Raw genomic sequence first — 24194 nt, forward strand, 5'->3', positions numbered from 1 at the left:
ATGTTATTTTCAGATATTTTAGTTTTAAGTTTTAAATAGTATTGTGGCCAATGTATAATATATTTTTAAAGTTGTTACCAACTAAAATTCGATTCGAGTTAATAAATCAAAATATAATTGTTAATTTTACCGCTAAATTTTATTGTGATAACACAGATATGGAGTTATTTTAACAACAAACACAGTCAAACATTATTATTAATTTTACAGTTATGATTAAAATAGCATGACATAAAATAATGATCAACAATATGTCAATATCGTAAGCCATCACGAATTACAAGTAATCAAATATAATGACTGATTACATTTTTACAAGTTGTACTATCATCGGATATTATTTTATTTTTGGGTTGTTATTATATTATTTCAATTTCATTGTGATTTGTAAGTTACTGCAAGTTACCGCGCGGACGCAAAGTGTATAGACAGTGGACATAGGTTGATAAACACACAATCTACTATACCTACAATTTATTTCCAAAGCATACAATTTTAATGAGTTAAAAACAAACTATTAGGTATGAATAGAATAAAAATATATATTTGAACTGTTGAAAAGAGTGGACTCAGGGTTTTGATTTTGGTTAATAAATTAGTTTGAGCCCCCTAGCTTTTTTACCCAGTTACGCCACCCCGTCTAGACTATAATATTATGTATATTACCAACCTATATTATCTACATAACAATATTAGTCATATCTGCAGAGTGCAGTGATAGAGATACGAGTTTTTTCACTTCTCCGAAAAGTAAGCCTAGATATCTATACTAGATAGGTAGACCGTCTAGAATAAAATAACATTATCGTTAAGCCGCGCACTATTTAATCATATTTAATCAAGATCTCAAAATCATAAAAATAAAACTTTTGGTATTATACTGAAAAATCAGTTATATTCCAGGTGTTGTTTTAACTCCAATAACAGTTTACATTAAAATTATGGCGTGAACAATATGTGTTCAAACGCGGCTGACTTCCCGCCGAATTGTCTACCTGACGTCATCGCCAAAGGCTTTACAAGTCTCAGGCGATCGGTGCGGAATGTCCGCGACAGTCATCCCCCTCTACGTAATCTCGGCCGTCCGATGTCCACTGCAACTTTTGCACGGCCATCGCGTGTCTGTCTTTCGCCAACGGCCGAACCTGGCGTGTCCGAGTGCCGGCCCGTTCGTTCCGCTTAGTTTTTTTTTGTTCTTTTGACCACGTGGTCAACCGACTTGAGTTGGAGTCCGTTAAAATTTACTTACCTTTTACCTTGTGTGCGCAATTTTGTCGTAAGCTCCGAGACAGTCGGGGCTTGACGTGTGCGTCACACTTCGTCGCTTATATTATAATTCCGTGCGACATTATAAATTATATTATTATACATATACCTACGTGGCTACGTGTCATACGTCAAAAGGCTGTCGCCTTACCAGCCCGGATTTGTGGTCTTGCCGATTAGCAGCACAGGTGATCGTTTATTTCATTATTGTGTTATTATATTTATATTGTATGATTTGTATGTAAACAAAAATCTTTTTATTTATTATTAATTATTATTATTGTTAGGAATAATACGGGCCCGCATAGTTACTATTATTATTTTTATTATTATTATTAATGTTTTGTACACGTTGTTTCTGTGGTTAATATTATATTATATCTGGCGCCCAGCGTCCCTTTGTTCTATTATAATATATTGTTCTAATATTTAATATCATAGGTGATCCTCCTCCCAAACATAGAAATATCGGTTATTTCGTTTTTTTTTTTACAGGTAATTCTTTTTGGCAACTCATCTTACAAAGCGTGTAAAGTTTCAGAGCTCCAAAATAAATCCTTCACCACATAAACTTGCATACTAGTATTTTTCAAAAAAGTGATTTTTAGTCGACTTAGGTGTTAAGTATTCTGATTTTCACGAATTTATTGTTATACAATTAATAAAGTCCGACGGTCCTTACCACGCGTAAAATGAAATTGTATCTTACATTATGTAATTTTAATTTATATGCGAGTATACTTTATTTATTGTTTTATGTCAAGTTTGCGTGTATATTAAAAACATCTTATTTTTCAATTTTTGGCTCAAGAATCGTAGGATTCTTAATTCATTTATTATGATATAGTTGTATTTTTTTTATAATTTAATTATAGTAAACACAAATAATTTTTAATTCTGTAGTTAATTTTATAGGTACCTATATTTTGTATTTAATTTATTTTAACCAAACCATGCACAGGAAAAATGTCTATAAAATTGCATGTATTACTACTATACTACTATTACTTCTTTTTATTTTCGTTTTTACATTTCGGGGATGTTATCATATTTTAAAACTATTAAAATAATAATGAATAATAAAAAGATAATATTTGTTGAGGCCGAATAACAACCAAATAATATAACCGCCTATAGCTGCAGATATTATGTTAAAATACTTCGATAACACATTATAATGTATGATTATCATTGTTTGAGCTACCATTACTCTTGAGTTGGCTCTACTGTCTTCAGCAGCCAATGCGGACGTCTGTACCACAAAACATTATTATTTTTATCCTCCCGGTCTGTCTTGTGCATAGAGTACTCTATGGCCTGGTGCGGCGTACCACTTTGGGGACGGTCGCCATCGCCATTTATTATTATTATTATTAATTGTTATTCATTTTTTACTACGCGAGTGTTGCAACTTTGCAAGCGACCTTTTTGTTTTGCGTGCCTACCTTTAGAAGTGTACGTACTTCTATTTGGTTTTTGGCTTTTGTTGGCGCTGTGTTACACGTATACGACCTATACGGCAAGTGCTGTCGTAACGCGACGTAAGAATGCGACGAACATTCTAACACGGAATTTCGGTGTCGTCTTGCAGGCTGCAGCGTTCTGCCTCGGCAAACAATCGGCTTTCCGTCACCGCTGACGTGAAAGTTTGTTGCTGTTAATTTTGGCCACAGCGAAAGTAGCAGTGTTTGCAGTCAAAGGTCTACATCGGAGGTCCCTGTATTGCAGGTACTTTTTATTAAATATTTGTTATTATTATTATTATCTTGTTTAATATGTTTGTTGTTTATTGTAATTATTTGTATACATAATACAACATCCATACATATAAATATTTTATTTATTGTTTTTATCTGTGTGGACATTTAATATTGCTCACGGCAGTCACTCAACCTTTAATATTTATATATAATAATTACGCACCAACCTCGTGCAAGGAGTGTTAGTTCAACAATTATTTAATGTACTGTTCTACGCATAAATGTATTGAAATTGTCTGTACAATGCGCAGGACAAGCCGAGTAATGCGATACACATAATATTATGACATTAAGTATAATATTATTATTATATTAATATTAATTGATCATTTTAGCTTAAAATACAGGCAATATTAGTTATAGATAGTTACCATAATTGATTATAAATACTTACTATTTATAATCAATGATAATATCAATTATTAATGCTTACAATTTAAAGATACTAGATTCGTGTACTCGTATCAATATTATTATTTCGATTTCACAAAATGTTACCCATTGATGTAATTAATTAAAAATATTACACAAAGTGTAAAATAAGAGTTTCCATTTCATGAAATGGATAAAATATATGTCCATTTCATGAACTAAAATTTTACTTACACGATATGATCGTTGTTCATGAAATGGATATCCATTTCATGAAAAATACGATTACATTAAGTGGATGCGACATGTACTTATGATTGGGTAATAAATTTAATCAAACTGAGTTCCCAGGTTTATTCTCTGATCTGACTACTTATCAATTATCTTGATTTTTTTAGATTACACTGTGGAGGAAGTTTTAAATTTATTTCTGATTGTATAAGTTAATGAAAAATTGAGTTATTAATTATTAAAATAATCGGCAAGTATTTATGCGCATAAAGGTATTTTTATTTTCATACGTGCTACCAATTATTATTTATTATTAGAAACTAGTATTTTAGTGAATAGTTGATGTAGTTTAACAGTACAAAACATTTTCGATGTTTTTGGTTCACTTTATTGAAACTTTATGAATTATTGGTTAAGACAACGATGGGTAGGACAGCTATGTAAAGGCGATATATCGGAATTATCATCTATACAGCATACACCAAATCAGAAAACCAACTATATTATTTATCCACACGCTTTATACTGTGTTTGCACTATGTAACCAAATGTAATATGGATGTATTTTATATTGGCAACGAAGTGCACGATTATAACTATTAATATAATAAATTCAATGTTTTCAGCAAAAATTAATTCAACTACTGTATTAGTACATACTACTCGTAAAATAAATGAAATATTTCATTACATTTACTGAGTTTTTAGTAATATATATAAAGCTGAAAATAATCTTTGCTTATAATAGTTTTTCATTGTCATTGGTTTATCATTAAATTCAAATTTAACACATATATTACAATGATTTTCTTAATTACGTGGTACACTGTTAAAGATACCTAATATACAATAGAGTGGCTATCTATTTTCTTCCCTTTTTATTTTTATTGTACAATAAAATTATTAATATGTAATAAACTAATAATTATTATAAATTGTAATTTGTAACCCATTTAAGCACATAATGGGAATGGTTTCATTATATTTTTTTTCTTTCATATAATAACTATAGTTGCATAACTTGCACCACTGATAGTATAGATACAGAATATTATAGCTTTTTACCTTTATCTAACAACCCATAATATAGACTAGAAGATAGAGTCTTTCCGATAGACTATAGGCATTATTTTTAAATAGGTATGATTGTTCACTATTAATTTTATCTTTCTCGTGGTCACTAGGTAAGCACTTAAATATCTATGCCGTAATTAAACACAAAATAAAAATAAAGATTTTTTTCCCAATCCTTAAAAACATATTATATAAAGCAAAAGAAAAACAGATCCTATTTAACTTAACACTGGCTACAATTATTATTTAAATAAAAAAATTAAGGTATATAGGTATAACAAAATCATAAATATAATATTATAATAGCAATAAGTCTACTACATATATTTGATACGTAAATTATGTAAATTATGTAGTTTTAAACTGTTTTACACTTATTTTCATAATTAAACATTGTTATTAAATTATATGTTTTACTGTTAAATTAAATTTTATATTTATTATGTGACTTACACTGTTGATTGTATATAGGTTTACTATAAAAAAAATTAAAACATGTTAGGTCGTTTATAAGACTAGACTTTAAGTCATAATGATTTTACATTTTTGAGGGAAAAAAATATATGTATACCCGAATTTTCAAATAATGGTTTGTGACGGTACGATAAGGTATATATAGTACATATTATATATGTTAAATAATTTGATATATAATATAGATAATATGGTAAAATTATTTTATAACCAACATTCAATGGATTATTTGTAGAAGTACTAATTGTAATTATGATTTAGTGTTGCTATAGTCAATTAGTATCTAATTGCTTAAGTAATTACCTATAGTAGGCATCGATTATAAAATAATACTGATACCTAAATCACTAGCCGTTTTATCATTTGCGAGATTGTAAGCGCTCAGTAAATTATAGCATAACTACTGTTAAAAATATAAACAATCATTTTTTTTGTTGTTGTTGGTAATCATTGACATTTGTTTAGTGGAGATAAAATAAATTAGTTATTTTAGACTCGGCGAGGGATAAATACATATAACATTTAAATTAATTACACATTAAATATAGACTATAAGTGTAACACAATTATGGAATTATTTATTAGAATAGCAAAGTACGCAATTAGTGTCAATGTGTTTTACATATGTACACAACTGTGAACAATTGTCTAATTTATCGTTTAATACCAAAAAGGTGGCTATTTATATCATTTTTATTGACGAAAAAAAATTCATTTAAAAAGTAGATATTCAATATGTTTTATTAATTATATATTATTGTATTTTATCTTTTAATTAATAAAATGAATATCTTAATGGTTAATACTTTAATTTTTTTTTTACATTTAAGCATTTTGATTTACATCACTACAGCAGCTGGTAAATATGAATAATATATACAATAATATGTGCCAAAATTAAATTATGGATAATAAGAAATCAAAATAAATATCAATTTACAGAATAGTTATTTTAAACAAGATGCATTGTTTGTTTGTTTTTTTTTATATATGTAACAATATTTTAAATAATTATCAAAATTATAGGAAAAAAATAGGAATTTTTATGCAAAACCACTTATTGACAAAATACATTTTATTTAAAAATAATAGACTAGTTGTAGAGTCTTAACATATGTGACACAAACGATTATAAATTAAAGACGGTAACTGGTAATTATACGTAGCATATTGATGGATGCCATATTACTCTCTTTACAAGGACAAATCAAAAAGTCAGTAGATTTAATGTGTCAGGTTTATAGATTCACTTGAACCATTTTTGTTATACGTTAATTAGTTACAGAATTCTATACTATTCCAGAAAAGTAACCAAATAAATCTATTTTCATTATTTTTTTTGTTTGACTTAAGTATGTAAATAATATATTTATTACAAGGATTTCGGTTTGTTATAGTTTGTGCGTAATGTGGTAAAGAAATTTAATTTTGGTTTAAAGAATAATTTAATTTGAGTCAGTTATTTTCTTATTAATATTTTTATTTAACAATAGTATAAAACTATAAAGTAATAATTGATAAATTTGTCTTATATTTTTAGAACTTGGTATATCATCATGTAGGTATTTAGGTGAAATTGATTCCGCCAATAAACGTTGTCATAAAGATGCAGTGAAGTTGGATAAAATTTCAGCACCATGTACAGCATTTGTATATGATGGATTAACATGTGATGAAAATTATTTAATTGATCCTTCCTATGATCCAATGGGTATAGGTAATAAGCTATAATTTATAAATATCCCTACCTAGTTATAGAGATATATAGTATTGTAATTAATATAGGGTGTATCAAATAAACGTTAGATTTGAAACTTCTATGGATCAAATTTATTTATATAAATTTAACAAAAAAAAACCTTGCTGAATTTTAAACATGAAAAATAATATCGAGCATATGCTCCGCTACTAGCCCTACACGTGATCATTCGGTCCATGAATTTCTTTATCACTCGACCACATAATGATATTTCATATCTTTAAGACCCAATAAATTGCATTGTTTGTTCTGGTAAACTCTTTATTTAATGTATCCCAATAGGATAAAATTACACGGTTTCAAATTGCAAGATCGAGGTAAATAGGTTTGTTGTTTGGACGTGTTCTCTACAAACTTGGTGGGGCAATATGTTATCGGGCGATGAAGAATATCTTGAACCTAGTGTTCGCGTGTAGGGCTGGAAGGCCTCCTCCGCAGATGATCGATATTACATTTCATGTTTAAACCTCAACCTCTTCTGAAGAGAATGATTTATTTTTTTGTTATTTTTACATAGATAAATGTGATCTATAACAGTTTCAAATCCGGTGTTTTTTTGATATACACTATATTAACTTAAGTATTCAAAGAAAACACTTAAATATAGTTTCAAATTGTTAATTTTTTGATTCAATGTAGCACGTGACAAATTAAATAATACCTGTGGGCTTACCTTATCATAAATTCCTTTAAATTTAAATTACGCATATTTTTTAACACAGTTATTTAGGCGATTTATATAAATATAAAATATTGGTGTAAAATTATGTATGATTATTATAAATATTTTATAAATAAAACGCAATCGTACACATATATAAAAAAATTGTTTTTACAAGCCATTAAATGCTTTTGTTAAATTATTTCCATTTATATTAATATGGATTTATAAATTTATAATACTACTCGTATATTAATTGTATTAATAATATGGTAGGTAGATTGTTGATAAAAACCAAATCACATTCAATAATATGTTATATTATAATTAGTATATTATTATGTATTATAATGTTACTATCGGTTGGGTATTAACTTATCTTATAAGTCGTCAATACTGTCATACGATAAAACACTATGTGTAATAGATTTGTGGTATAAATCTAAATATTATTAAATTTTGATTGTGAATAGAAAATAAAAAGATATAATATGGTAATGAATAGTTTCAAGTCCTTATACATAATATTTTTATGAGTTATAAGTTATAACTTATAACAAAATAACGTAAATCATTATTTATTGATAAAGATCCAATTTAGTCAAAAGTTAAATTTGAAGTATCTATAAAGATAATAATAAAAACAATAATTGTACGTTTTATATATGAAAAACTTATTACAAATCTTCTATTAAATATTCAATCCTTGTGTGTATGTATTTCAATTTATTATTATTTAAAAATAACGATACAATCAATATCTAAATTATAATAATAGATAGAACTCCTTGATTTTTAATAATTAACTTATACTTATTTAACTATTTAGAACTAATAAATTATGATTGTATGTAGTTGCGTAATCAAAATTAAGGTTTTATAAATTAAAAAAAAAGTTTTAGAACTCATAAGTTGGATAGCATAGGTATATTGTTGTCCACATTCGCAAATATTTAAAAAATGGTTAAATAAACATAACACACACACACCTATACCTTTTATGATTGAAAATAATGCACTTGAAAATTTTTATATTTCATACTAATTTATTTAACGCCCGTTAACGATAATTATGCTCTAATGTTCCTTATTATGATAAATATGGTACGTCATTCAACACATCTATTATGTAATAATCATCATAAACGAAAAAATAAAATATATTTAATGATAAAAATAAACGGATTAATAGGGTTCTATATCATCATATTATAAATTAAAAGAATGGTTATAACTTATAAATGCTTTGATACACGTTACAAGTACACAGCGAAATGAATATAACATCTTATTGTTGATAGTTTAATTTAAACAAAAGGAAATAGTATGTGGTAACACATCTAAACATAAATTTTATCAATAATGCTAATTTAAAATAAATTCTTCTTTTCTTACGTCTTGAAGGTGAGACAAGCTTAATTTATAATAATCTTGATGATGATCGTTGGCAGAAGGACGGTGATGAATTTCGGGTAAGTTAGTGATAAATTTAAAAAAAAATTACACATTTATTCTGCATTAAAGCCTTATAGTTAATATCTCTAGTATATTTTATAATTTTAAATTTTGAATTTGTTTTACATTATAATTTATATTATGCATTTAAAAAATAATAGTACGTTAATTTTTAACAACCTAATCTCTAATATTAGCATTGTAGTTATGTTATGATTTATTATTATTAACGTATTATGTTATATTACGTAGCCATGTAGGTACCCGGATTATAAATCTTTATTAAATTATATCAAACCTTGTCATGTATTAAATAAATTATAATCACGGTTAACAATTTAAAAAGATGTCGACGAATTAAAGATTAATGATCGTAATTTTAAACAATGTTATTTATTTTAATTTTTTACATAATATAGTCAAATCACTAAACTACTTAATTCAACTTTAGTTTTTAAATAATTTTTATCGTTAAAGTAGATATCTATGTTAATATAATATATTATTCTGTATGCATGTATTAATGACATATATAAAATTCTGATTCACATTGCCTAAGTAATTAGTTTATATTTATGATTTATTACAGACGTCATAAAAAATCTTGTAGATTTTAGCTCTAATGTGTTTTTATATTATGGTCATAAAGACATACAAGCTTGGACAAATGCACTTGAACATAATGAAACTGATTTTAAAGAAATTCCAATTATAAAAGACTTTGTTACCAAACTTCCTGTGGGAGGATTAATTTTGAAAAATTTGGATTATGATTATACAATTGTAAGTACTTATTATAAAGAATAATATTACATACCTGAGAGATGTATATTCAAAAATGATGCAAAAAAACATTTTCATAGGTTACATGCGTTCTATATTTTTAATACTTATGTCAGTCATCACTTTTTAGATAGCTATTTTATATACCTACATGCCAGTACATGCTAAAATCTTATAATATTTTAACTTTTCTTAAATTATTTATCGACATTTGAAATTTTAGATTTTTTTTCTATAAATGTAGATAAAATATTTTTCACTCGGTAAAAATGCTATATTATTGTATTAGATCTTTCATCCTTTAACTCTTTAATCTTGAAATCATTATATATATAATATATATATATATACAATATACATATATTAAGTAAAATTTATAACTACCAATGAAATAATTTATTGCCCTTGAATATAAATAGTTTAAACAATACATTGGTACATTTCCATTTAACATAGATAGTTAAAACTATTTGATTATTTAATAATAATTTCTTTATCTGTAGACTCAAGATTTTCATATCCCTGCCCATTTTTTCGCTCATGTTTATAACTATGTTAAAGCAATTAAAACAGCAATTCCTGATTTCAAAATTGGGTTGTATGTGAAAGCAAAAGGCATGATGTTTTATGATGATAATAGAACGTCTTCAGATTGTAAGTTTAATAACATTAAACAACAATGAATATTTCATTTAAATATGTATGAAATATAAATGATTCAATATCTTAATCGTGCAATAGGCTTGAAATTAGAATTTAAATCTATTTTCTACGGTAAGTAAAATATATATATACTCATGTTATGTATTGTGTAAAAGGGTATGATTTTACAACATTAAACGAAGTTATGGATTACTATGTGATTGGATTCGATAATTTTAATCCATGTACAGATGAATTTTTAAATGGTGGAATTGTACCTTTTGATCCACCAAATCCTAGTGTATTTACATTTACCTTAGTAAGTTTAGTATCAAATATTTGAATCAATAATGAGATTGAAAATATAATGCTTTTTTTCAGTTGAAATTTAAAGTTGCTTTAAGTGGATCTGCCATTGCAAAGGACAAAGTTTATTTTGAATTTTCAGTAAATCCTACATTGAAGGCAGAAGCAGAAGAAGAATTTATCCCATGTGAAATATCATATAACGAGGTATAATAATGTATTTTTATTTTAATATATCCAACAGTTAAAAAAATATTATTTATCCACATCAAATAATTTATATCAGTTTATTTACTTCTTTATGTACGTATGTGACTAAATATAATAGGTATTTGTAGAAGAAAATATTGAGTTGTATTAAATTATTAAGTAAAACTAAAAAAATAAGTTAAAATGAAAAAATTAAGTTATTCTTTAAATAATGGTATTTTATTGATAATTCATATGAAGTAGTATGTTTAAAGGTAATTTGTTAGGAATTAAGAGTCGTTGTTATTTGCGTTTTGTTTTTAATTGTTTATGTAAATTGATAGATTGTGGTCTTGTTTAGGTTTTACGTTCCTCAATCAACTTTTGCTGCCACAATTATCTTTTTCTGTCCATCTCTATACGTATACGATATTGTATTATACACTGTGAGTGAATTTTATCATATTATAATTCTTGTTTCAATTTATGCTATTCTGCGTTTGATTTCTTCAACAGGCTGTTAGATTCAAGACATTTCCCCACCTACTTGAATAATTTATATCTAATAGGTGCCTAAGTATACCACGTTTTTAGTAGAGCTTCTGAACTTCTTTATATTTACTATCATTCTGAACACGCCATATTTTAAGATTCGTCCATAACTCCGTCAATGCATTCTTCTTTACAAACAAAACAACAAATATTGTATTTGTCTTCCATAGTGACGGCGCTCGTTTTGCATTTAAATTTTATATTCTGTTATGTTCTGATTTTTTAAGTTAATTGTCTTAGCAGCCCACGCTTGCATCGAATCATTATTTTTAATCTTTTAATTGATATTTATAGCAATTTTTATTGTAAGAGGACGCATCACCCACTTGTGTTGTATTCGTCTTACAAACGTACAATATAGCGAAAACTGTTTCACGTGGACAAGAACTACCATATAAGGCTGTAGCCCAAATTAAATAACCCAATTTTCATTGGGTATGCAACATCAGTTTATATTTTTTGATGTCACTATAATATGAAAAAAGTTCTTATATCTTTTTTAATTCCATTATTTTTTTGTGTTTTTTAAACTTAAATAATTTTTTTGTAGTTGAGATATAGAAAAATAAAGAACGAAATCGTATATACCAATATCTCCTCTTTCTAGTGTATAAATTGGGTTGCTAAATTTTGACTAGAGTCTGAATAATCCTTGCCAACATGAACTATTTTTACTACGTTGTACGTCTGTAGGACGGAGACAACACATGCGGTGAAGCATCCTCTTTTATATTATATAATTAATGTTTACAGTATTGTGAAAATCCAACATATAAAGAGTTCATGTGTGTCGATAATCAGGACACATTCTTTGAAAAAGTAAAATTATGTTATGTGTAATATAATAAATATTATTTACATTTTATTTTAAATTTATAGGGAAAATTTGCTAAAGAAAATTCAAAGGGATTCATAGCAAAGTATATAGATTTAATTGATCGCGATCTAAAATGTGAATGTAATCATGATAAGTATATAACGTTTACTATGATTTTAAATGGCTATAATGATCAGGAAAAGGTAACCTGTGCTAAATTAAGTGACAGCTGAATAAATGAATTATTTATTATTGTCTATAATACTACAATAACTAATATATTATTTTTTAATAAATACTTAACTATTGCTTTGTACTAATTAAAACATAAACAAATAATTATTTGGATATTTAAATTATTATATTATGCATAATATATTTTTTTAAAGTAGCTTGTGTACTTAGAGTATAGACTTATTCTGGTAATGGAAAACTAAATTTTTAGAAAATATGAATTAACTCATACACATATATAAAATGAACTAAGTATAGTTGCCGGATATAATCCAAATTGTAGTTTTAAAATACTCGTAAGATATAAATATAATCATCTTTTTAAGAGCTGGAGTAGTATATATATTATTGATTGAAATCAAGTTTTTTCACTGAAAATCCTTGGGTTGCGATGGATGTGCAGATATGGCATATGGACCAATTATGATTAAAATGGAAGTTATATAGTTTTTACTTTATTAGTTTTTCCCGTAGTTTTCTCAAATTTAAAACTACATTTTCCGATTCTAAATTATATTATACCTTATTGAGAGGTTTTTAGGAATTTTAATAACTGAGAGAGTGCATACTAAAAAGAAAATTATTAATCCTATTGGAGGATTTATTTATTAAATAATTATAGTAGTATTTATAGTACAGCCAACGAAAAGTGATTCGCGATCTTTTCGGACTTACATGTGGTTTTTTTACTAGGGCTACTCCAATTATTTTCTCGCGTAAAATGTAACTTAATCGTAAAACTTTTAATGTTTACAGGACGTTGGATTTTTGATTGTAAAAAGCAACCGCATAAAAATAAAAATCGTATTCTCAAAACTTGCCAAAATTTAAAATACGCGATACCAATTTTGGTTGTTGTTTGTCCACTTGCAAACGTTGAGCCCCTAAATATGAAATCTATCGAGGCTCACTTTTCGTTGGCTGTACAATAGTTATTACTATTTACTATTTACTTATTACTTATAACTTATAACTTATTAGTACCATACAATTCATCATACTTATAAAACATTATTGGAAAAAATTAACCAGGCGTGGGTTTTATTGCCTGTCTTTAATGCCGTGTGATAAAAATGTTGAAACACATTATCTTACTTGCCGTATAAAATACCAGATAATTAACTTAACTGTGACACCAATAACTAACAGATGATAATACAAAAAACAAAACAAATTATTATTAAATGAGCTGTTAATTATGGCCACTTTAGGCTATACATAACTTATCTTATGAATATACTCTAAGAGAATATTACTGTATGGCTAATAATATTACTTACGTATATCTTGTATATTTTAATAGTTTGCTTTATATAGTACATATAACTTCTTAGAATTGTTTTTCGTAACGTTTTATCATTGAATTCAAATTTAACACAACCATCAAACTACAGTATCATAAATATTTACTAGATATATTCGTAAGTCATCTCTCGAAGTTATTAGACTATTTATTAAAATAATAAATATGATCTTTTATTTGTTTTTGTTAAGAAATAAATTAGTTATTCATTGCTTAACTGGTTGTATTGAAACCTGTGTACTCGGTACATGTTTTTAATATGTAAAATACCCCATGGTACAATTTGATATTTTGTAATTCATTATAGTTATAATTTATAACTAAGTTTAATTGTAGGTATCTAGTGTATAAACTAATATATTTAATAAAATAAAAAACGTGCAACAAAAACCACTTTTATGTCGACTTTGTTTTATTTGTTTGAATATAAATATCATATCAACGTCTACCAAAAAATTGTTTTAAAATATTCCTGAATGTAAAATATAATAATCATATTAATTGGTTATCAGCTGTACTTATACAATTTATGTTAAAATAATAGATAAATATACAATCATTTTACTTTTTATCTAAGAAGTATTATTTTTCCTTTTAAAAATTACTCTAGTCTCGCACGGGTATCCTTATTAAACACACGTATGTAATTTTTCTCCCGTGTTATTCGTTTACAACTTTCTCTAAATTCAATGGATTTTGTACTAACTTACAGTAAAAAATAAATTCTGTTTAGCTAGGGTTATTGTTTTTATCCTTCAACCGCGTCAAGACTAAAAAGTAATATAATTGTTTACTATTATATTAACTATCTAATTATCGCTTCTAGGCACTGTTCATTCGGTGAGCTTTGAATAGGAAATAACCGTTAGTGGCATAATGTTATCTAATCGGCCAAATAAAAATAAACCTTCCATCGACTACACAACTATATAGGGTGGCTCAAATGTCTCAGTGTCTAGAATCAAAATCTTCAAAACACCGACCTCTAATAATTCAAACAATAACGGATCCGGCTGCACCTTACAAACCAAGCATTCTTCTTGTCCAGGTACGTCCTTCCAACCAAAAGGGAATAAAACAAACAATGCTTTCCTTACGCTAAACCGTTACGAAGTCTTAAATGTTGATGACGAGATCAACGAAACCAACGAAATGACCCCCGAATCCGTCGCCCAACAACCATTACCACAGCCAATATTTATCACATCAACAATTAATTACATTGATTTCTGTAATCAAATAAAATCTATTTCCGGCGATGAAGGATTTTTATTTAAATCTACATCTAAAAACCTCAAATTATCATTTTACTCGTCCAACTCTTTTCGCCAAATAATCAAATTGCTTAATGACAGTTCCATTGAATATCACACATATCAAGTTAACAAAGACAAGCCTTACTGTGTTGTCTAAAAATGAGGTCCTGTCAGCATTGCGGGCGGCAATACCAGGATCTGATGACGACCAAGCTGCCATCTGTGAACGGCAGGCTATGCAGATCACTGGTCTCTGGCCCACTAGGTCCGGCCAGCAGATTGCTACTGCCAGAATGACTAGAGCAGCCGCCTCTTGAATAAGCAGAGTACCAATTGGATGGACAATGTGCCGCGTTCACCCTAGGTGGTCTGAATCAGATAAGTGCTTCCGATGCCACGGATTTGGACACCAAAGTGGTAATTGCTCCGGGCCTGACCTATCGTCCAATTGCAAACGCTGCGGAGAACCAGGGCACGAGCTAAAACAATGCCTGGCAGACAAAGACTTATGCGTAGCGTGTGAGGGAGCTGGCTTTGTGCGTTACGAGCATAAGCCAGGCTCATGTATGTGCAAAGCCAAGAAGGAGGCAATCAACAAGCAAACCCGGCGCAATCCACAAACTCAGTCTCGGCAGGTAGGCAGCGGAGATGGAGTAAGCACGCTGCAATGATTCGCTGCCTAGAGATCAATCTACAACGGAGTTCCATACCACAGAGCTTACTCCAACAGACTTCCGCTGCCACAGGCGCTCAAATTCTCATAGTCTCTGAACAGAACTGGAACCCGACTCATGACGACCGATGGGTAGCCCGCACCGACGGAACTTGTGCAGTTGCTCTCATGGCCACCGCCGACTTTGTACCTGACTCGATCGGGGCGGGTCGCGGCTTCGCCTGGATTCAGTCACGGGACATTAGGATATACAGCTGCTACATCTCCCGGAACGACACGGATGCTAACTTCGCCAACTTCCTGGGAGACGTCGAGCAGTTTGTTCACTAAGCAGACTTGCACTGCTCGGTTATCGTCGGAGGCGATTTTAATGCCTGGTCGCAGGAGTGGGGCTCAACGCGGAACGATGCTAGAGGCGACCAATTAGCTGACCTAGCTGCTAGTTTGGACCTGTTGGTCGGCAACGTTGGCACCAAGCCTACGTACCGCAGAATAAACGCTGAGTCGGTGATCGACGTCACGTTCCACCGCTGCCGACCTTGCCTCGCCCTCACCCATTGGAGAGTCATGGACGAAGTCGAATCGGCGAGTGACCACAGATACATCCAGTTCTGGTTAGAACGGTTAGAACGGACTCCTGATCAGGACGATCCTCCGGAACGCCTCAGGGGATGGGCCTACAGACGGCTCAATTTAGACGCACTAACTTCTCACCTGGCAATAGCACCTCTGCCCACTACTGATGAAAACACGCCCACTGATCAAGCTGCTGACCAGCACATTTCATACTTGACATCTGCTTGCGACGCATGCATGCCGCCCAGGGCACCACTGCCTCACGGCAGAAGGCAAGCCCACTGGTGGAACCAAGAAATTGCCACGCTACGAGACGAATACGGTCGACTGCGTAGGAGCTACCACAGGGCAGCTAGAAGGCGAGAGTCACACGAACAACTGGATGTTCACCGAACCGCATATAAGGTCAAGAGGAAGGTATTGCGGCAGGCAATAAGATCTTCCCAGACTAAATGCTGGTCCGACCTATGCAGATCCGTTGACTCCGACCCGTGGGGTCTTCCCTACAAAATCGTCACCAAACACATCGGTCGTCGACGTCCAGGAATTGAAGCCCGCGGCATGGAGTCGGAGATCGCCGATCACCTCTTCCCGAACCCCCCAGCGACGGACTGGGCACTTGAGCCCCACCCACCAGAAACCGTAGAGGATGAAACCGTTGAAAACTTCACCCTGGCCGAACTGGCCCAAGCCTGCAAAAGACTTCCCCCCGGTAAGGCAACCGGCCCCGATGGTATCCCCAACGAGGTTCTAGCCAAGGTGTTCCTCCGGAAGCCTAACATCCTACTCAGCGTCTACAACAGGGATGGCCAACCCGCGGCCCGCCTTGGAAAGTTTTGCGGCCCGCGACATATATCAAATATTTACAAAAAAAAATATTTTTGCGCCGATAGAATATTCTGGAATGCCCGTGCAACGCGGTATCTGTATTATTAACAACGTAATCGCAACAAAAGTAATAATTCTAATCTAATCTGATAAAAGTATATATACGAGTAGACACCAGCTTATAGTAATATAGCAAATCGAATTGTTAAAATAAAACGTGGCTAATAACAGTCATAATCTGTTCGTTCGCTGTGACTGTTGAAGTGCGTTCAGTGTGGAAAAATATTTAAGTACGTACTTTTTTTATTATTGTATTTTTTTTTTAATATGAGTGTTGCAAAGAAAAGAAAAATAGTAGACGAAAATAGAAAGTACAGTGAGGAGTGGGAAGAAAAGTACTTTTTTATAATTCAAAACACAAAATTAATGTGTTTGATTTGCCGAGAAACAGTAGCTGTATTTAAAGAATATAATGTTAAAAGGCATTATGAAACAAAACATAATGATTATTTGAAATTTAGTAGTGAAGTGAAACAATCGAAGCTCAGGGAATTTACGTCACAATTAAAAACTCAACAAAAAATGTTTAGTTCAGCATTACAGCAACCATCTAATATCGTTAAAGCAAGTTATTCTGTCTCATTTTTGATTGCAAAAAAAATGAAAAAATTTTCAGATGGCGAATTTGTGAAAGAATGTTTGGAAGCTGTAGCAAAGGATATTTTACCTGATAAAAATAAACTTTTTTCGAATATAAGTTTATCCCGACAAACAGTATGTCGTCGAATTAATGACATTTCAAACGAAATTATTGTAAAACTACGCGATCGAATTCAAGATTTTAAATATTTTTCTATTGCATTTGACGAAAGTACAGATATATCAGATACAGCTCAACTTGTAATATTCGTTCGTGGAGTAAATGAATCATTTCAAATAACTGAAGAAATGTTAAAATTGATAAGTTTGAAAGGAACTACAAAAGGTGAAGATATTTTTCACGCTGTTGAAAACAGTTTATGCGAAAACGATTTGGATTTGGAAATTATTTCTGGAATATCAACTGATGGTGCACCTGCTATGGTTGGCAAAGAAAAAGGAGCTATAAAACTACTGATCGATAAAATAGAATCTACCAGAAAAACTAATAATTTCTGGAAAAGAGATGATTTATTTATAATCCATTGTTTGATTCATCAACAAAATTTATGTTCTCAAGTATTATCGATGAACCATGTTATGCAAGTAGTTATAAAAACAGTGAATTACATTCGATCACATGCGCTTCCCCACCGACAATTTAAGGAGCTCCTGAAAGAATTGGATTCAGAATATGGTGACGTAGTATATTTCAGTCATGTCAGATGGTTAAGTCGTGGAAAATGTTTAAAGCGATTTTATGAGTTACGTCATGAAATTGACTTGTTTATGAATGATAAACAAAAACCAGTATTAGAATTAAGTAATGATGAATGGTTATTAGATTTATGCTTTTTAGTGGATATTGTCGAAAAACTGAACCAATTAAATATATCATTACAGGGAAAAGATAATTTAATAATTGACTCATGTAATTACATCAATGCATTTCAAAAGAAATTGTTGTTATTTGAATTTCAATTAAAAAATAATAACGTTCAACACTTTCCATTGCTAAACGAATTGAAAAATTCCAAACATATCGATAGCATTAAATATGCACAAGAAATAAGGAAACTTATAGCTGCTTTTAAAAGTCGTTTCACTAATTTAGACAAATTCAAGACAATATTTGATATATTTTCATCTCCTTTTCATACTGATGTCAATTCGGCCCCAGAATATCTTCAGATGGAACTCATTGACTTACAATGCAATAATGAATTAAAACACATTTTTGAAACATCAAAATCAAAAATAGATTTTTATAATATTAATATCACAAAAGAACATTTTCCCAATTTGAGAAATCTGGCACAAAAAGTTGTGAGTGCTTTTGGATCGACTTACACTTGTGAATCGTTTTTTTCGAAAATGAAATTCGCCAAAGATAAATCACGCACAAACCTAACAGATGAAAACCTGCAACATCAATTACGGTGTGCAAATACAAGTATTTCTATTGATTTGAAAAAGCTTAGTGAACGAGTTGAGAAACAAATATCTCACTAAATAGTAATGTTTTTTGTATTAAATACTTTTATTATAACTTTTATATATTTTAATTTTTTTTTAAATTCTTTTATATTTTTATATGTGGCCTAATTTTGAATAAAATATGTGATTACTTATATTAATATTTTGGCTGATGACCTTTTTTTTTGGCAACCCTATATGTGGCCCGCAAGATTGTGATGTATTTACAAAGTGGCCCGCAAGATCATTTGGGTTGGCCATCCCTGGTCTACAACAACTGCTTGGCCAACACCACCTTCCCTTCCCGATGGAAGGAATCCAGACTAGTACTGTTGCACAAAGGCTCCGGCAAACCGACAACCGAACCGTCCAGCTATAGGCCGCTGTGTATGCTTGATTTCTCGGGGAAACTCTTAGAGCGGCTAATTCTGGCAAGACTCGACACGCACCTCGATAGCACCGGTCATAGATCACCAAACCAATACGGGTTTCGCCAAGGCAGCTCGACTTCTGACGCAATTGAACGACTGCTGAACGCCGCACACGGCGCAGCGTTAGGCGCGGCACAGCACAGGAATATTTGCGTGGCTGTGTCTCTAGATGTGAAGAATGCATTCAACACGGCTCCCTGGAAGAAGGTGAATAATGCCCTCCGGGTTAAGAATGTACCCTCGTACCTCGTGAAAATGATAAGATCCTACCTACAGGATCGATCCATATTGGTTGGCGAAACACTCCTCCGTCGAAGTACGACGTGCGGCGTGCCCCAGGGCTCGGTTCTTGGACCGGCCTTGTGGAATGTCTTTTACGACGATTTATTGGACATGGAAACCCCTTCGGGTGTCCAACTCGTGGCATTTGCCGATGATGTGTGCGTCATAGGTATCGCCTGCACAGGCGAAGCAGCCGCTACCCTGCTCAATCCTGTGTTAGCTAAGGTATCGGCTTGGATGGAACAAAACGGACTGAAGTTAGCCCCCACCAAAACTGAGGCTGTAATTCTGACAAGAAAAAACAAATACGACAACCCGGAGCTTCTGGTTGAAGGACACGTAATTCCTATCAAACGATCAATGCGATACCTCGGTGTTGAGATCGACACTCGGCTCTTTTTCACCATACACATACAACAGGCCTCCCGCAAGGCTACCGACTCAGCGACAGCCATAGGCAGACTGATGCCCAACATCGGCGGACCGTCGCAAAGCAAAAGAGCGCTTCTTGGCACTGTGGCAAACAGTAAGATGCTGTACGCCTCGCCGACCTGGGCCGTCTACGGGACAAAAACGGCTAAGAATCGCGCAGAATTGGCAAGAGCGCAGAGGACCGTCGCACTCCGTATAACACGTGCCTACAGGACAGTCTCGGCCGACGCTTCGTCAGTATTGGCCTCAATGCTACCTGCAGACCTGCTAGCAACAGAAAGGGCTAGAGTTCGGGTTCGCCTGGACGACCAGACTGACGTCGTCCCGAGCACCGTTAAAAACCAAGAGAGAATAATCAGCATTGCAGCTTGGCAAGCTCGGTGGGACCGGTCTGATAAAGGCAGATGGACATACCGGCTGCTCCTTGACGTTGGGCGCTGGTTAACAAAGCCACCGCTAACCCTGACTTTCCGACTGACGCAGGTGCTTTCGGGGCACGGGTGCTTCCGGAATTACCTGAAGAGGTTTAATCGGGCGGACGACAGCTATTGCGTATACTGCGTCGACCCCGACGACACTGTTCAGCACACGGTTTTTACCTGCCCGAGATGGCTTGACGACCGCGTTCGAATGACTGAGATTATGAGGCGACCTCCGAACGCGGGCGACGTTGAGGAAATCCTGTGTGGTCCCCTGTCACATGAATTGTCAGAAGACGCCCAAGCCCGAAGGAGAATTATCAAGCAGTTCGAAACTAATCGCCTGGAGTTCATCCGCATGGTCGAGACGATTCTGTCGACCAAGGAAAAGGATGAACGCGAGGAAGAGGCCTTGCGAAGGGCACAGGGGAACGTGCGACCGCCCTGATGGAGAAAGAAACATCCAGAGTGGTGGACTCCGGTCGGCTCGCCAATCGGATGACAGGCACGCGAATTCAAGGGCATTCCATAAAATTCAGATTGACCTTTGTTAGTGTAAAAATTTAATTGTTGAAAATGCTTGAACGGGGTAAGCCGGGGAGCTGTCCCGTCTGCCTCCCACGTATGTGTTAATATTTGATACCGTCAATAAACGATGGCGGCGCCGCGGAAGCAATGCGAAATCAGATCCCGCGGCGTCGTCGGATAAAAAAAAACAGGGAAAAAAAAAATAAAGGTCAAAATATTTTAAAAATTTAATCGCAAATAGATAACCATAATATAAACATTTGGTAAAAATTAAAAGTATTTACAATGATTCGTTTTTAAGTTATAGCAAAATAAAAAAATCGATTTTGTCGAAAAATGGTTATGCGTTTTTCCGTTATTTTTCAGGGGTTTTCCGGACGCTTTTGAAAACTACTAGAAATTTTTTACTTTTGACCCCCCCCCCCCCAAAGTACCAACTAGATGAATTTTCCTTTTCAAAGAGGGGCTGAAGTCAAAAATCGAAGCATTATTACTACTCATAAACGTGATGACAGACACAAAAATAAAAAAAAAAAATAAAAAATTAACACACATCATTGTAAAATCAATACATTCATCACTCCGTTCAGAATCTAATAATATTTATAAAATAATATAATAATATACGCCAACCACTTACCACCATAACTGTTCAGCTATTTTATTTTGTAAATTCATTATCATTCACATAATTTCATTAGTAATCAGTGTTTTAGTGGTTGTCGATCAGTATAAGCACAGGTATACAGTACCTATATATTAACTCCTTATTGGTGCATATAACATAATGTATTCCGATATTCGTGTTTGAATGTGTTATTTAAATGTAAAAAACCAACAAAAAATACAGTAAACAGTGAATGCTACTTTTTTAAATGTCTGAAAAATATACTACCTAACTGTTAACGTTAAAACAACTGTATATATAAATCTCTAGTGCAATCAATAGTGTCCTATGGTATAGCATTTTGGGGTAACGCTTTTGATACTCATATTTAAAAATTGCATCATACAACATCAAATTGTCTTGTAATATATATTCAATAAGCCAAGACTTTTTCTAACAACTGTATTATACAATGAATGTAAAATCTTAAATATTAAGTCCCTTCATTATATTATAGTGAATGTTTTTGCAGTTGTTTTTAAATATATTAACACAATTATTACTCCTATTACTCATAATTATAATACACGATTTGTTAAAGATATTAATATAACTATACCTAAATTAAGAACTACTTTTTGTCAATTTGGACCATTCTTTGTATTTACTTATTTTTGTTTAAAATATAAAATTTATATTCACGACTTTGCTAATTTTAAACAACTAAAGAGAAAACGTACGTCTTTAAATTTAAATACCTAAGATTTATAAATTATTTTACAGATGTAATTTCACTAATTATTGATTCTGTTGTTTAATGTTTATATTTTATTTTTATTTTTGAATAATTGTAAAGTAACTATAATATTTCTTTCTTTTTATGTTATATCCTTGATATTTTTATTTAATGTTGTAATTGTATGAACTCTCAAACTCTCACCTCCAGCACAGCCTATGGCTTTGGAGGTGATCCAACACAATTTGTTATTTAATATTACAGCTTGTATTTATATATATGTCTTGTTGGAGAATTAATAAAATATTATTATTTATTAAAAAAAAAAAAATTGTATTCTGAACAAATGTAAATCATGGAATGATTGGGTAATTATATAAAAGTGTATAATAGTCTATACGTTTACAGGTAATAGTAATACTATAATCAGGGCCATATTTACCATTAGGCAGAATAGGCAACTGCCTATAGCCTCCGTTATTAGAGGGACTTGGATTTTTATGAACATTTTTTTTTTTTAGTACTACTTTCATCATATAAAATAAATATAAGAAACATATAATATTTCAAAAAAATAAAATAATTAATCCTTATCAGCGTAAAATGTAAATGAAAATAATAGGTACAAGAAATCTGTAGCCTGTAGAGGTAAAAAAATGTATAACATTATAATTTTGTTTGTGAAAATGTATAAGTAGGTAAATACTAAATTGTAATAAATTATTATTTTGTTTTATACAACTCATTTGTGGAGGGGGGCTTGCCTATATACGCTACTGTTGACAATAAGGAGCCAATTTTTTTTATTTTGCCTAAGACCACAAAATGCCTAAATTAGGCCCTGACTATAATAAAAAATAGTAAAATGATGAAATATGTACTATTTACAACAATATTTATGAACTGCATAATTTGTTCATTGTTTACGATGTTTGGTGACGACGATGGATGGTTTCTAAGAAATATTGTTCCGATTGTTCGAAAACGATTACAGATTAGACTCACACACACGACACACTTTTGCTCGTTTACATTGCATTCACTTACAAGTCACTTTAATGTCATCATGTTATATTACCTATATTAATTTCCTTTAAACATGACCAACTGCATCCCCCTTAGAATGCCAGCATAGTATTTATTATCTCTTTCTAACCCACGCACAACATGGCAAATTTTACGTTCACAAAAATGACTATAACCATATTAATTTTTCAAATTTGAGTGAAATGACCTATCATAGAATTAAAAGTTAAGAACATTATCTAGGGCATCTTATAAGCGTTTTATTATATTTTTATTTTAAAGCGAGTTATGAGTTTTTTAAGATGTATAAACAATTTACAGTTTTAAAATACCATGATCGCCATACAACTATTCTTATCTATAGCCGTGGTAGCACTGAACAAGTGGTAGTGATCTTATCATCGTTA

The 24194-nt window shown here is 31.5% G+C and overlaps 3 protein-coding genes across 3 annotated transcripts; all 3 read left to right on the forward strand.

Moving 5' to 3' along the window:
• Nucleotides 1-955: 955 nt before the first annotated feature.
• On the forward strand, nt 956-12574 carry LOC132918618 (uncharacterized). The gene is made up of 8 exons (XM_060979975.1): nt 956-1070; nt 6718-6894; nt 9642-9835; nt 10339-10489; nt 10654-10796; nt 10859-10990; nt 12278-12343; nt 12404-12574. The coding sequence occupies exons 1-8, from the start codon at nt 956-958 to the stop codon at nt 12572-12574; spliced, it is 1149 nt and encodes a 382-aa protein (XP_060835958.1).
• A 3800-nt stretch (nt 12575-16374) lies between these two features.
• LOC132918621 (uncharacterized) lies at nt 16375-17319 on the forward strand. The gene has a single exon (XM_060979977.1). It carries the CDS (start codon nt 16375-16377, stop codon nt 17317-17319), a length of 945 nt encoding a protein of 314 aa, XP_060835960.1.
• A 318-nt stretch (nt 17320-17637) lies between these two features.
• On the forward strand, nt 17638-19362 carry LOC132918622 (general transcription factor II-I repeat domain-containing protein 2A-like). The gene is made up of 2 exons (XM_060979978.1): nt 17638-18673; nt 19139-19362. Exons 1-2 carry the CDS (start codon nt 17638-17640, stop codon nt 19360-19362), a joined length of 1260 nt encoding a protein of 419 aa, XP_060835961.1.
• Nucleotides 19363-24194: the final 4832 nt, after the last annotated feature.

Source organism: Rhopalosiphum padi, chromosome 1 (assembly GCF_020882245.1).
Source record: "Rhopalosiphum padi isolate XX-2018 chromosome 1, ASM2088224v1, whole genome shotgun sequence".
NCBI lineage: Eukaryota > Metazoa > Arthropoda > Insecta > Hemiptera > Aphididae > Rhopalosiphum > Rhopalosiphum padi.

What these genes read in the sequence shown, in the direction of transcription:
- LOC132918621 (XM_060979977.1), top strand. Translation starts at nt 16,375, where the DNA reads ATGGACGAAGTCGAATCGGCGAGTGACCACAGATACATCCAGTTCTGG.
- LOC132918618 (XM_060979975.1), top strand. Translation starts at nt 956, where the DNA reads ATGTGTTCAAACGCGGCTGACTTCCCGCCGAATTGTCTACCTGACGTC. An exon ending in TAATAGAACGTCTTCAGATT is followed by an intron (nt 10,490 to 10,653) that starts GTAAGTTTAATA and finishes ATTGTGTAAAAG; the next exon opens with GGTATGATTTTACAACATTA. An exon ending in GTGTATTTACATTTACCTTA is followed by an intron (nt 10,797 to 10,858) that starts GTAAGTTTAGTA and finishes GCTTTTTTTCAG; the next exon opens with TTGAAATTTAAAGTTGCTTT.
- LOC132918622 (XM_060979978.1), top strand. Translation starts at nt 17,638, where the DNA reads ATGTGTTTGATTTGCCGAGAAACAGTAGCTGTATTTAAAGAATATAAT. An exon ending in AAAACCAGTATTAGAATTAA is followed by an intron (nt 18,674 to 19,138) that starts GTAATGATGAAT and finishes ATATCACAAAAG; the next exon opens with AACATTTTCCCAATTTGAGA.